General features: G+C 40.6%; 1 protein-coding gene across 9 annotated transcripts in view; it reads left to right on the top strand.

Moving 5' to 3' along the window:
- LOC113020887 (protein diaphanous homolog 3) overlaps positions 1–4,111 on the top strand; it is a 175,155-nt gene extending 171,044 nt beyond the window's left edge. For all 9 annotated transcript variants that reach the window (XM_026165174.1, XM_026165235.1, XM_026165217.1 and 6 more), the window contains one exon: positions 2,696–4,111. In XM_026165174.1, coding sequence (XP_026020959.1) covers positions 2,696–3,069 — 374 coding nt within the window. In that variant the 3' untranslated portion in view covers positions 3,070–4,111. The remainder of the gene's footprint in view (positions 1–2,695) is intronic.
- Positions 4,112–14,546: the final 10,435 nt, after the last annotated feature.

Consider the following 14,546-nt stretch of genomic DNA (forward strand, 5'->3'; position numbering starts at 1 on the left):
TACTTCTCTACTGTTCTACCCTAAAAGAATGCCCAGTGGCCAAGATTTAGGAAAAAGTGCATAGCTCAGAAATACTAACGCCAGAATTATAATATTAACATAGAGCCTACGACACAGCATGCATAGGTCGCAAAAGCTGATGAGGTATTTATTCCTGTGCAGGCTGCAGTGATGGTGATGTGTATTTACATTTCTGGGGAGGTTTGCATGGTTTGCTGTAACAATGTACCGACGTGGATGTAACTGTGTTGAAGTAACAGAAGCATTTTTATCAAAGTGTGTCCTCGTATGTGATCGGGGTGGAAAAAGCTTTATGAAGCCTGTAGTGAATCCTGAGTCAGCAGATCAGAGTCTAATCATGTATCCCAGTAATATCACTTAGATCAGTGTCACTTGGCACCAAAGTTCAGTCCGAGACCTGTCATAATGATGTGGGATTTATCCTGAGTATGTTGCGTACTAAAGTACACTAACCATCTTTTATATCTAATTGCACATCACGCAGCTAATCCATATTTGATGGTGTGAGAAGGATAAATTCACACCTCTACCATCACAGGCATGTGTTCAATAAAAGACGACAGTTTTGTCTTTGAATTCCTTGACGATCCAGAGCAGCGATTTCGATTAAAATTCTGCTTGACTAGTTCTCCTGTACAGCCTTTGTCAGTTGTTGGTTAAAGGAGTGCTACCTGGAAGATGAGACATATTTTACATCTCTCAGACATGTTTTACAGCTTAGATGAAGGCATATGTTGAGAAGCTAGCGAGGCTTCAAAGGAAGGGGCAGCGAGGTGTCACAGGCAGACAGACTGAGAAGAAACTGAACTTGCCAGCACTTTGATCATGTTCACCACTAAAGGCCAAGGCCCTGTTAGGGAGAAGAGAAATGCACTTTTGGATAAGAGGTCTTATTCAAGTGTGGGGTTTCTTCATTTCTTTTTGAAGTGTAAATGTATATGTATCGAAACAGCATTTTGTACTCCAGTCAGTATGTGGTTTTCATAAGTAATTTAGGCTACATGCAGAGCTGAAAATAATTAAATGCTAATACGTGTTAAAATGAATGTAAATTCAAAGATTGACATTTTGTCACACTCGACGTGTGATAATAATCCCATCCGTGTTGCTTTTCGTGACAGAAACGGCCTCAATTTGAGATTAAGCTAAAGTGTAAACAAGATATCAAAATGCAAATAGTTTATTACGGAACTGATCACTTTCCCAGCATCAGCTCTGAATCTGTGAGCGGCGCTTTTAAGGGAAACAAGCGTTTCCTTTAAAGAGGGGGGCATCGCTAAGTAGAGAGAAACAGACAGGGTGGGTGTAGCTGATGCACTTTTTAGGGGGAGGACAGAGAAACAGGACATGATTGGGAAATTGTGGAGCAAAAAGGATCAGCAGTGGGAAATAATTGTCATCTGTTGCAAGTTAGACTGCTACAACAGGAAGATGGCGCAAAAAGGGTCAGATAATGAGAGGAGACTTGCATTTTCAGCTGTGTTAAATGTTCAATCACAGCAAGCAACGCGAAACACTCTACTCAGTTCCTCCTTTTAAAGTCACCCACTGCCTCTTGTTTGCCTAACAGGTTTGTTGTGAACGTAACAAGGTGTGTTTGTGTGTGCGCGAGTGCCAACGTTGACTTTCTTTCCTTAATATTGCAGTCGCTTCCTTCTTGTCTGCTCTCTTTCCTCCCTTTATCCTTATTTATTTGTCAGAGGTTGTGTTCAGGGACGTTCCTTGTCATTCGTCAGCTCGGCCCATAAAACACACTGTCATGACTGACTGGCCACGCTCCAAACTCATTACCGATTGGCTGACAGAGCGGGTCGCTCTGTTCTGCTCTGCTGTGTTTGACTCCTGTTTGCCAGACATTTCAGGCTCAGGAAACTTTAAATGCGGCGGTGTCTTTCCTCGCGCCACTCCTCTCAGCCTCACACTCAAGGTCACATGAATATGGATTTGCCCTCTCCTTCCAGCGCGCACATACTGATGATGAAGTCTAAGATCTACTCAGAGGGATTATAATTCAGAACGTAGGTCTGATCTTGGCATCTGGGCGTTGCTCTGTTCCACTGTCTGCCTGGGAATGTGTTTTAAAGAATAAGAAAGATGAAGAGGACAAGTGCCGGAGCAGAGAGCCGAGATGAAGAGCAGAGGAAGGAGAATGGATGATGATGGTAGAATCAGGGGAGGTGAAGCTGGGTGGGAGGGTGTCGTGCAAGGGGGGGAGACTAGGAGATTGGAAAAAAGGGCAACATACAATGTTATTGAGTTTCTGTTGTGGTTGATCAGCCATATCCATTTCATCATGCTGAGCTGGCTTTGTGCCAGAGTGTACTGCAGAAACTTCAGTCTCATCAGTGAGAGTATGTCGATTCTAACAGACTAGCAGTGCGACCTCTTGTGTATGTATGTAATTTGTTTTGCATGCGTAATTGTTTACTAAACTGTTTTTATTACTTCCTAACTTCTTTTATTTCATCATTTCGTGTTTCGCTGCATCGCCTGACTTTCTATTTTCTCATCGCTCGCCTGCTTTTGCCGCTTCTCTGTGGCTTGCTTGTAATTTAATCTGTAATCTGATTAACCTCCTTGCTCCCATTCATTTAACGTGTCAGTCACGCATCACCCTCTTCTCCCTCATTCTCATAGTTGTGCTCACTGCTTTGTCTCTGTTTTTCACTCGCAGAAAACAACAAGGCACCTTTACAAAGGTCTCGCTCTCGGCAGAATATAAATGCGAGTTCAGCGGCGGTGAAAGCTCCCTCTGCCCGGGAGGCCCATAATGAGTCTGAGAGCCATCCATCTGCAGCCAGAGCCAAAGCTGCTGTGGGTTCAGAGTCGGGCCGCGGTTACAGGAACGTGGCGGGTCACGGCTATGGGCCGGACAGAGAGAGGGTGTTGGAGAGAGTTAAAGCGACCGAAAAAGAGATGGAGGTTGGCACAGGAAGCGCGGGAACTCCAGCCTTCCAGTCATCCTCCTTTAGTCCCACAGTGAGCAGCTGTGGCACCAATGGAGAGTCAGATGTAGAGGCACTCCTCGCGAAACTAAGAGCCTTGTGAGGGTCATTTCTTATATTTGAAAGAAAAAAATATATATACACATTTTTTTATATGCAGCATATAGTACATTTCTGCCCACACATTTAAATATACTCTGATTATAACCTTAAAGGTCATAATCAAAAGCTTTGTTAACAAGAGGAAATATAAATAAATAGCTGGGCAACTAAATAATGACAATGCATTTGTGTAGAAACGGTAATGAATTCATGGACCATGTTTTTAAGGCGCAGTGGTACAAAAAAAAATCATTTTCTGGCAGATGGAGCACAGAAAGCTGATCGCACTTTGGCCTGCCCAATGTCCTCAGAGGTTATTTCTTGAAAAACTCTGATTGTGATTCATTAGGAATATTGAAGCGTATTAGTTGATTACATTATAGTTCAAAAATGAAAATGCACCCAAATAGATTCTGCCGTCTTTATCTGATCCTCCTCTGTGTGCCGCCATTAACATTTATGAATTCCAAAGAATCAGAATATAACAGCTTTTCCTCTGAAAGCTGCAGATGCAATGTTGCTAAGCACTTTTTTTTGTAAACCATAAAAAATGTTTAAAAACAAACTTTAATCGCATTTGCATTTTTACATCTTTATCATATGTCTTGTCCTGTCTGTATTTATGTATCACATTAGTCAAGTACAATTGAAAGTTTCAAACTTACATTTATTTGTATAACTTTTGGTTTTTATTTTTATTTTTATGTTTTCCTTTCTTTCTTTGTTCTTTATAAGTTCTTTTTGTTTCCACTCCCTATGTGTTAATGGTCTGTCTCTGTGTTTATAAATGTATTAATACTTACGAGTTAAGCCACGATTGCGCTTCCACGGGTTCTAATATTAGATTTTGTTAGAGTTTGGTGGTACTGGACTGTTTTTTGCTCTGTGTATTTTCTAGTGAATGTAAGTCTTCAGAAAAGGGAACAAACTTTGATCCAAAATATGGCACAAAGCACCAGAATGTGTTTTTTTTTTTTCTTTCTTCTGCATTGCAACTGAACTTACTTAACCATACTTGTTATATCTCTATCTGTATTCCTAGTTTTTGTAGACATATTTGCAATAAAAAAAGGAAATAAATGTGTTTTTTTTTTATTATTTTGTTTTATAATTTATATTATTATTTTGGCATGCTGTCATTGCCTATGTGGCTGTTATTGTTGTATTTTATTTTTTATTTTATTTAAATAGTTTTGTTTTTTGGGTTGTTTTTTTTTTACATTTTTGGTTGTAATCAACATAAATGCAGAAAGTTGTTTGTCCATCCTAAATTAATATAGCAGGACAAAATGCTCTATAAACTTCCCAGCTTCAACTGTCTTTATTAGAAGGCGCACATAGCCTAACCAAAGCCTTAGTGAGACCATTATAGCTTCAAAGGCTGAGATCATACGTAGCCAAAGTAATCATTCATCCAAGCATTTTCTGTTTGTTCTTGTGTTTTTCTTGTACCTACCTGTACAATTTCTCTGTAAGTCTACTTTGCTATCCTGCCAATGTCCTTGTAGTCTGGACACATATTCTACATGCAGCTAAAAAAAACATACGACTGCAATTGTTGAGTTTATCAAATGTGAATGTAGTTTGCACAAAGCATACGGCCACCACAGTCCTACCTTATACAGGCCAGTGGCCACCTGGGAGGGAATATTCAAAGCGTCACGTGGCTCTTTTAGATGTACGGTGGTGTTACTGGCCTACAAATGTATTCTTCTTTATCAGATTTCCATTAATGATAGATTTTTTTTCTAAAATGTATTGCCTTGGTCAGACAGAGTACAAAGTGATGAGGCTACAGTAAGCAGTGTCCTTGTAGAAGTGAATGGACGAATGGATAGTTATATGAAAAAAAATTATTTTATTCTTAAGGTACCATGACATTTAAAAAAAAAAAAGGTCTTTAACAAGTCTTAAATTAGATAAATAAGTTTTTAGATGAAAAACAACATGTGATGGATTTATTTAGCAAAAACAACATTCAGAAGCAGTTTGTAAAAAGAACTAAGCACATCCTTTCTGCTTCCATATCAACAGGATAAGTAGCACCCAGGTGCTAAAAATCAAATGCACCAGGATACAGTAACTGATCGTCAAGTGTGAGCACCTCCATAAAAGCAGAAATTTAGCAGTTTTCTCGTCTGGAGCATTCAGGTGTGTTAACACAATGTGAAACAGCAAAGCCATCAGAGGTTTTCTTAGAGAAACAATTGTTGCTGCTCTTCAGTTTAGCAAGGGTTTTAAGGACACTGCCAACAACAGTCATTCTATAACGAGAACAATTTATTTACAAGTGGAAAACGTTGAAGACAGTTGCCAGTCTTTCCAAGAGTGGACGTCCCAGCACATTCAAACCAAGGTCAGACTACAATGTTCAGTGGGAGGGGAAAAAAAATGAGCGCTACATCTCAGACTCTGCAGTCCCCTGTTTGCTTGCTAAAGTACATAACAGTACGATTAGAAAAAGGCTGAACATGTGTGGTTTGTTTGGAAGGGTTGCCAGGAGAAAGCCTCTTTTTCTTTAGAAAAAAAATGCAGCACAGCTCAGGTTCACAAATGTCGTGATGCATGCTCGATCATTCAGGTAAGGAAATCCCAAAAAGTTGATTCTGTTCATCTGGACATAGCGTTGGGGAAGCCTGCAGTCAGCTGAGACTGAAGTCAATTAGATGAGCGATGAAATGCTTCTCCCACTGAAAACGCTACAGCCAGATGAACAAAATCATCTTTTTGGGGTTAGGTTTCTCAAAGTTTCATTTGAACAAACCACAAGATTTCTGGAACAGTCACCTGTAGATCCACCATTTCCACCCTGATCTGGAGTCAATGCAAGGCCATTTACTTGTCTGACATTGGGACATGCAAGAGGACAACAATCTCAGGCACAGCAGAATGGCTGAAAAATGAAGTGTGTTGAAATGGCTCAGTCAAAGTCCAGACATCAACCTGACTGAAATTCTGCAGCGACAGCGAGTCCTGAGTGATTCGTTCGCGCCATGATTCAGCACAGGAGGGAGGGGGTGATCGAGTCCTGAGTGATTCAGAAGTGCAACGGGTGAGATGAGAGAGCATTTAAGGACGACACATACGCACACACACACACTCAGTTAGAGAGAATCATTTATAGGTGAGAGGATAAGATAAGATAACCTTTATTAGTCCCACACGTGGGAAATTTGTTTTGTCACAGCAGGAAGTGGACAGTGCAAAAGTTATGAGGCAAAAATTAGGATACAATAAGAATAAATACAGTACACAACTGTACAGAATAGAATAAAATAAAATACTATATACAGTAGAATAAAATAAAATAAATATACAATAAGATAAAAATAGAATACAAATACAAATGCTATATACAACTGAGTAAAAATACAACGATGACAGAAAGGATTATTGTACTTAGTATTATTGCATATGTATGGATGTGTGTGTTTGATCAGTTAAAGTCTTTATTATGGAGTCTGACAGCAGTGGGGAGGAAAGACCTGCGAAATCTCTCCGTCCCACACCGTGGGTGCCGCAGTCTCCCACTGAAGGAGCTGCTCAGTGCTGTCACAGTCTGCTGCATGGGGTGGGAGATGTTGTCCAACAGTGATGACAGCTTAGCCACCATTCTCCTGTCACTCACCACCTCCACTGGGTCCAGAGGACATCCTAGAACAGAGCTGGCCCTTCGGATCACCCTGTTCAGTCTCTTCCTGTCCCCAGCAGAGATGCTGCCGCCCCAGCAGACCACACCATAAAAGATAGCAGAAGCCACGACAGAGTCATAGAAGGTCTTCAGGAGTGGGCCCTCCACTCCAAATGACCTGAGTCTCCGCAGCAGGTACAGCCTGCTCTGCCCTTTCCTGTAGAGGGCGTCTGAGTTATGAGTCCAGTCCAGTCTATTGTTCAGATGAACACCAAGGTATCTGTAGCTGTCCACAGCCTCAATGTCCATACCTTGGATGTTCAGTGGTTGCAGTGGAGAATGCTTGTGCCTGTTGACTTGTAACTGCGGGTTTGGAGAAGCGGTAGTCAAAAGGTTGACAGGAAACATCTGCCATGAAGATAGAGACAATGTTCCTTTTCAAACTGTGTTAAAAGTCATTGTGGTGTTGAATTGACGTATGCATATATTGTATCTGATGACGCATGAGGGGGCGTCATTAAATTCAAGCCCTGATGGTATAAAATATATGCTTATGCTTTGATTCGTCTGAGATCAGCGCTGTCTGCGAAGGGAGCTGGTCCCCCCACGCGTGTATTTCATTAAAATCAATTGTTTGACCAAGCTCTTGGACCATGGTTGTTTGTACTCTCCTTCCTCAATATTTGAACCTTAACAGTTCACACTATGATTCAGCACGGGAAGGGGTGAGTGAATCCTGAGTGATTCGTTTGCTATGATTCAGGAAGGGAAGGGTTAGTGAGTCCTGAGTGATTCGCTTACACTACGATTCAGCACAGGAAAGGAGGGGGTGAGTAGCTCAAATGTGCTGTTAGCATGTTAGCAGAGCGATGCTACTGTGAACCGAGGAGCTATTGTCTTGATGTGAGCTTCTACTCAGGGTTTTTTCTTCCAGTTTAGAGCAGAAATGCTTTTGTTAAGATACTGGATGTTGTGTTTTTCTCCATAATTTTAATTACAAGCCAGATATATTTCTACTAATGAAATTAGTTTGCTAACAGCAACACGGGTGAGTCAGTTGGGCTTGTGATTCATGATTCATGAGTCAGTAAAGTGATTCTCGAGTCTTGAACGATTCGTTCATGATTCGTGCATCACCAGCCAGAGCGATAGTGGCTGAGACGCAGCGGAGCGGAGGTGTAAGTGCCTGGCTTAAAACAGGACATGTTAGCTGCATTTAACCTTCAGTTACTCTTTATATAGTTAGGTAGGAGTCAGGCCATGTTTCTTTTTAGCTGAAAAACATTACACCCAGGTAACCTGCAGTGTTGAAAACGTGTTTTCCGACGATGTTTGCTACCGTGCAATTCGTCCTCGTGTAGTAAAATCAGCGACATTTGACCGTCCTGTTGCTCCCATTGACATTTATATAGCCTATTTAAAATCTGAAACTTAAAATTGTCTGTAGCCTGCTGTTGTTACCACTGTCCTGTTTGAAATGGAATGAGAGAAGCTGGTTATTTTGTCATATGTGCATGTGCCGATATTAAACCCAGGAGCAACATTCAGGTAAAAGTGTAAGAACAAATGATCCATCAATAAAGGATATTATTGGATATATCTTTTATTAGATGTACTTGTGGTTTGGTTATTTGCCCTTTGTTTGAAAGTACACTGAGAGAGGACTTTTTATTTGTGATCTTAATAGTATTTTTTTCATATTAATGTAATTTTTCATCTAATTGAATACAATCTATTTGTGTATGATTGTCAGTCCAAAGAAGGAGAGAGGGAAGAGGGGAACGTGTGGAGAAAGTACAAGGTCAGGAAGAACCAGGTAAGGAAACAGACAGGGAATAGCGACAGGCACAACAGAAACTGTTAAACTGCTTGAGACAGTTGATCACCAAAAAGTGATTTGCCAACCTCAATGTGAGGCGACATAGGTTAAAATAAAAGAAAAAAATCTGCAGAGCCATAGTAGTATCTGCAGTAAAGATCTTTTCATACATTGTACCATAGGCAAAGTTGCCTCCATTTTTTTTATCAATATTTTCTACATTTCAAGGACTCTATTTTTGGAGTGTATTTTTATGTATTTTTATGTATCTATTGTATTATACATACATACATAAAAGTGAATCTCTGTCCAGAAAATGCACTCAGTTTACTTCTTACTCACTATGAGCATCATTCATCATTTTCCCACAGTAATTAAGGTTACCATATGTATTTGTTTTTATTCCAATCCATTCTTCTTTTGCAGGATTTAAATAATCTTTATCAGATTTGATTGTTTTGTTACAGATTTTTTAAAAAAGGGCTTTTTTTCTTTCACAAATGTGGGGATTAAATTGTGTTAAAATGTACAAAACAATGATGTCATGTTTTGTGACGAGGACCCAGGCAGAGAGAGACTTGATGAATTTAAGAATCCAATGATTTAATAAAGAAATTTGCAGACTTGCACAGTAATGGTAAAATTATGATGACTGATAACAGAGATGAAGACAACAGGGACAGGGAGGAACAGGGGTTTAAATGCACCAAGGAGACAGTCAGAGGAAACTCGGGACAACTGGAGACGTTTAAGGATGCAGGGACTAACAGAGACAGGGAAGAAGTATCATCGTGACGAGTAAAGTTTATCTTGCCTGGCTGGGCAGCTCTCTGGGTGCTAAGCACCCCCAAAGCTCTGATCCTAGAATTGCCCCTGGTTCTACATAAATACACCACAAATTAAATCAAAAGTCCCACAATAAACTGAGCAGAGACAGAACTGAGAAGTGAAGGGAAAGAGAGATCTGCTGACCAGTTAACCGACCATCTGACAAGGTCTGTTTGCTGTAGCCTGCCTGCTGGTGAATACCTTCAGCACCGTAAGCAGCACAACTGTCCCCATCTGGAGAAGAGCCAGAGACAAACATCTCCCCAGTGATGCAATCAGCCATTTGGGAAAGCAAAGCAGGTGCTTGCCAAGCTCCACCAGTGGCCTTGATTTAGCTTTAGCTGGCTGTAGAATGCTTTTCACTGAGTGGTTTAAAATCAAACCAAGGTCTTTTTTGTAGTTCTCTGCAAGAATGTAAGAGCAATAGCCTGCTACCTCAGTGTCAGGTTACTGTAAAATGCATGCTTCAGTAGAGAATTCATTTGTATTTTTACCCCTTTTTCTTTCCAATTCCACTGAGAACTGCATCTATCTTGGTGTTATATACTTTTTGTTAAGGGTCTCGCTTTTTATTTTGATCTTGGGAATGTGTGTGGGTGTTCTCCTCTATATTTCCAGATGATGTGCCATGATCTTAGTATAGATAATTAATTTGCTACAAACATGAATCTGATTTACAAGTGATTCTGCTTCTTAAAATAGATGTAACCGATGTGTAATTTTTGTTTTATTCTTAATAAATTCAGCTTCAATTGATATATTAATGCACAAACACAGAAGTTAATTAACTTATCAGGCCTTAATTAAATTGTAAGGTAGGTCAGCCTAAATAAGAAGTGATTAGACTCCTCAAGCCTTTGGCAACACTCAGTAGTCCCTGGCTCTTAACAACTGGATCCAACATCAAGTCTTGAAGTTAACGATTGCCTACAAATCAGGGCTGGTGTGTATAATGCACCACCAGTCAATATTTTTAGTTGACCTGCAGACTTCTGCTCTGCAGGTGAATACATCAACAACATTCCCTATCATCACTTTTCATGATCTACCTACAGATCATAATAAGATCATCAGGATTAAGAGAATTCAAAAAGAGAGGCAATCTGTGCATGAAAGAAGAAGGAAATTAACACTGAATCTCAAAATACTTGTTGAAAACCACAAAATAAAGATCCATAAACACTGCTTCCTTCTCTAAACCTGAGCTCATTTAAGATGAACTGACTGGACAAGGTAACTTGTCCAGAGGTTAGGCCAGTCTAAATCTGATCTTCTTCCAGGCTAAGAAGAGAGGAGCCCACCAAGTGTTTCTTTGGGAGTTGCCTGGTTGCTGGAAAAGATGTTTTGCATCAAAGTTGATGCAAAATGGAAGGTTTTACGTATTCTTGCAAGACAATACCAACAGCAGGCTATGTACTGAAAGAAGTCATTTTGCTTTCAAATCTTCAGAAGTTAAGGCTCCCCTCAAAGAGTGTGGTTTCCAAAGAAGACGAGTGTTGCATTTTCAACAATTAATATATTTTCTTTCAGTCAACTCTAGGTACACGTGAGGTGTAGGGTTATATGAGGTTATGGAGATTTGCATTCTGTTTTTGTGACCATTTTAAAGAGTGTTCTGTTTTTGGGGATGAAGCTATAATGTATGAGGATATCAAAGTGTTTCCAGCTTTGAATCTCCTCTGTTCAAAATGCAATTATGAAATTGTGGAAAGGAAAACTGTGGAAGTCGAAAGAAGATCTGAAAGAAAACTTTGAGATAAAACAGCATGTCTGGTGGGCTGAGAGGCAAAGTAAACCTCCCATATGACTGCATATGGGAGCTGCAGGAAGGTTGAACTGGCATGGGAGGGGCTTCCAGCAACATTCAGCTGTGCAGAATTGATGTATGGTGTACATTGGGACAGTCATCAGAAGGAAACCTTGCCTGTGGCATCAAGACAAAAGTCAAAAACTAAAGTGTGCAGGGCAACATCTGGGAAAGCAGAGTTGTTTTGGAAAGCTGGGCCGTGGACAGATGAAGCTGAAATTGAGCCATTTTTCCACAATCAGCAAAGGTATGTTTGGAAAGAAAAAAACGCAGCATTTGCTGAAAGGACACCTTGACTTTTAATCATGGGGGTGGAAACGTTCTGCTTTCGAGCTGTGCAGCAGCTAGTGGAAGAGGAAACTGGACTAAATAACAAATTGAGGATGCAAATGTCACGGACTAAGTCGAGTAGCTGAACCTGAAAACAGACTGGCTTTCACAGCAGAACAAGAAAACAAAGCAGACCTCAATGACTTGCAGTCCCCTCAAATTAGCACGATTAGAAATCTGTGGATATTAAACATGCTGTGCATGCAAGTGAGCTTAAAAATGTACCAGAACTTGATCTGAAAAGAAGTATGCGCAGGAACAATAATACTAGATGCCAACAAAAGACAGTTCCTGCATTTTGTGCTCAGTTACTATGTCCATTTAACATGTCTGTTTGCTGCACTGCTATATTACTCAATGTACCCAGTGATACGCACACTCTGTATGTTTATCAGTTAGGAAATGTGTTTCTAATTACTTACTCTTGCTTTCAAGTGCTAAAACCTGATTATGTGCTGTTACAACATCTGTGCAGGTCTGTTCCTTTGAAAGAAAAGCAGGAAAATGACCAGCTAAACTCATGGCCGCTGCAGACAGAGAGAAGACGAAGAGCATACGGAGGGTAGGATCTTGTTATGTGGAGGGGGCCTTCATTACTCATAGGCCTGTGTTCCATCCATGAGGTTTATCTATGTGGGTAATAAAATGGAGCAAAACATATTGTGTAGCAGATTGCAATCTGGGCCTCTTTGATAGGAGATGAAGTTAAAAATGTGTCTGAGGATTTCTTTTCATTTGGGGGGGGAGTGGGGGCTGTACAAAGTGGATCAACGGATTTGTCACGTTTCTTTTCTTTAAGAGTTAAATGCAGAGAACTCTGCTGTATTTATGACTGCCTTTGCACATCTAAGGTGGAATATCCAAACGTAAGAATTGCTTTCTATTTTCAGGTTAGTGGGCAGAATCGTGTTGCAATCTGCTGGTGACGCCGTGCTGCCTAACCTCCTTTGCAAAAATAGGTTACAAAGGAGGTAGCCATCCATCACAGCCTACGAGAAAATATGTTAAAGTGCTATTAGTTTGCTTTGCCAAATGTGTTTTGGTTGAAATGTCATCTTTGCTCGGATTGTGCACGCTGTGAACTGTCGCTACCCTCGAGAAACTGTGATGTTCTTTCACCTTTTTGACATATAATTAGCAGATGCAGCTAGCCAACATGTTTTGGCCCTTTTTTCGAGGTCTGCACAGCAAGTGTTCAGCCACAGTGTGCTTATAATAATAATAATAATCATGATAATAATAACTTTATTTGTATAGCACTTTTCAAAACACAGAGCTACACAGTGCTTCATGGTTTGAGTAAAACTGTGGTTCCCAAACTTTTTTCGCTGGGCCCCCCCTTTGTTTTACAAGAAAAATACCCCCCCCCCCCTCGCGCGCACACTCGCACGCACGCACAAACACATCCTCCAACCACACACACACACCCATATTTTGCTCCATTGCGGTTTATTTCACACCTCAAACATTTAGTAAACAATTAAGCAAATACAAGTAATCTGCAGGTGGTAAGAAAATAAACTACTAACTCTTTTACGCTGCGTCCGCACATACATGGGTGATTTTGAAAACGCAGCTGTTTCGTCCACACGTAAACGCCGTTTGGATTCACCGAAAACTGAGATTTTTAAAAACTTTTTTTGGGTTTATGTGTGGACGAGGAATACAGAGTGTTACTCCCCTCGAGTCTTAATAAAGCTCAACTTGTTCTTTGCGTTTTAGCTGACATTTATTTCGGACAGGAGGATTCTTCGACATGCCTTAACATGTAATGATGTTCAACCACAGCCGATACAATGCCGTCACAACTAAAAAGAAATACAAACTTAAATTAATATTCTTAATAAAGCCCTTAAGCATTATATATGATGAAACATTCCAAAACAAAACGATCAATAAAATACACATTACACCTCACACTGCGGTAATTGCACTAGAATATCATGCAACACTAGCGTATTTACATACAACGATAATAAACAAAATAAAACATTTACCTCATTGGCCTCACTCATAAAACTTTAATCTTTACGTCGTGGGAAGGTCCAAAAAAGGCACTCTTTTATTTATCTTTCTGTAGACATGCAAACCTCGTGGCTCGTCTCTTAGATCGTGTCCAAATTCATGGGCTGCATCCTCCTGAGGACGCATTTGTAGACCGATTATGTCACAGCGACGCGCCGAAGGCTGTCCAAATTCGTAGACTCCTCCGAATGCAGCCGACAAATGCGTCCTCCTTTTCCCCGAATTTGAAGGATGGGTCGGGTGTGTCCTTCGTGGCCTACCATATCCCAGAATTCATAGCGCGGCCCAGCCAAACTCCAGTTTCCAACAATGGCGGCCGCTACTAAGTTTTAAAATTACTCATACTAATCTTTCTGGGTCACAAAATAAACTTTTAACATATTTTCAGGCGAGAAAGTAGCTGTGTAAACATCAAATATCTGCTCGGTTTATCAAGATATCGCATATTTGCAAAAGTGCTTCGACGGTTTTCGGAGACGTCTGCTACCCACCAGCTCGATATCTAGCCGGGAGCTCGAGGGTTACTGATGGGGCCGAGAACGGCACAACTCCCGGCACATCATTTTCAGATCACTGCGGACTTTCGCTGCTCGGGTTAAACGTAATATATAAGTCACTTAGACAACCTAAAATGTTATTGTTGGGCTTTTTTCAGTGTTTTGTTTGTTCGTGAGTAAATCGGTTTGGCTGCGATTAAAGTTATTAGATTAGATTAGATAAAATAAAACTTTATTAATCCTCCTGGATTTTCACACAGCTGACTAAACGTCAAACAGAAAACTGATTAAACAGAAGTATGAGACAGTCGAGAATTTACGCCAGTGTCCTGTTATATTTTAGATAGCAAGGAGCAGACGGCTGAGTTTATTAAACTCCACCGAGACAGCGGTGACGCTAATCAGAAGGCTAGACCGTCCAGTTTCACAGCCGTTTACTTCCGGCCTACCCGACCTTCTGAGGACCCGGCCCACGTACACCATGAAGGCCAGGCCTTCTGGAGGATGCAGCCCATGAATTTGGACATGACCCAAATTAGCT

This window comes from Astatotilapia calliptera, chromosome 1 (assembly GCF_900246225.1).
Source record: "Astatotilapia calliptera chromosome 1, fAstCal1.2, whole genome shotgun sequence".
NCBI lineage: Eukaryota > Metazoa > Chordata > Actinopteri > Cichliformes > Cichlidae > Astatotilapia > Astatotilapia calliptera.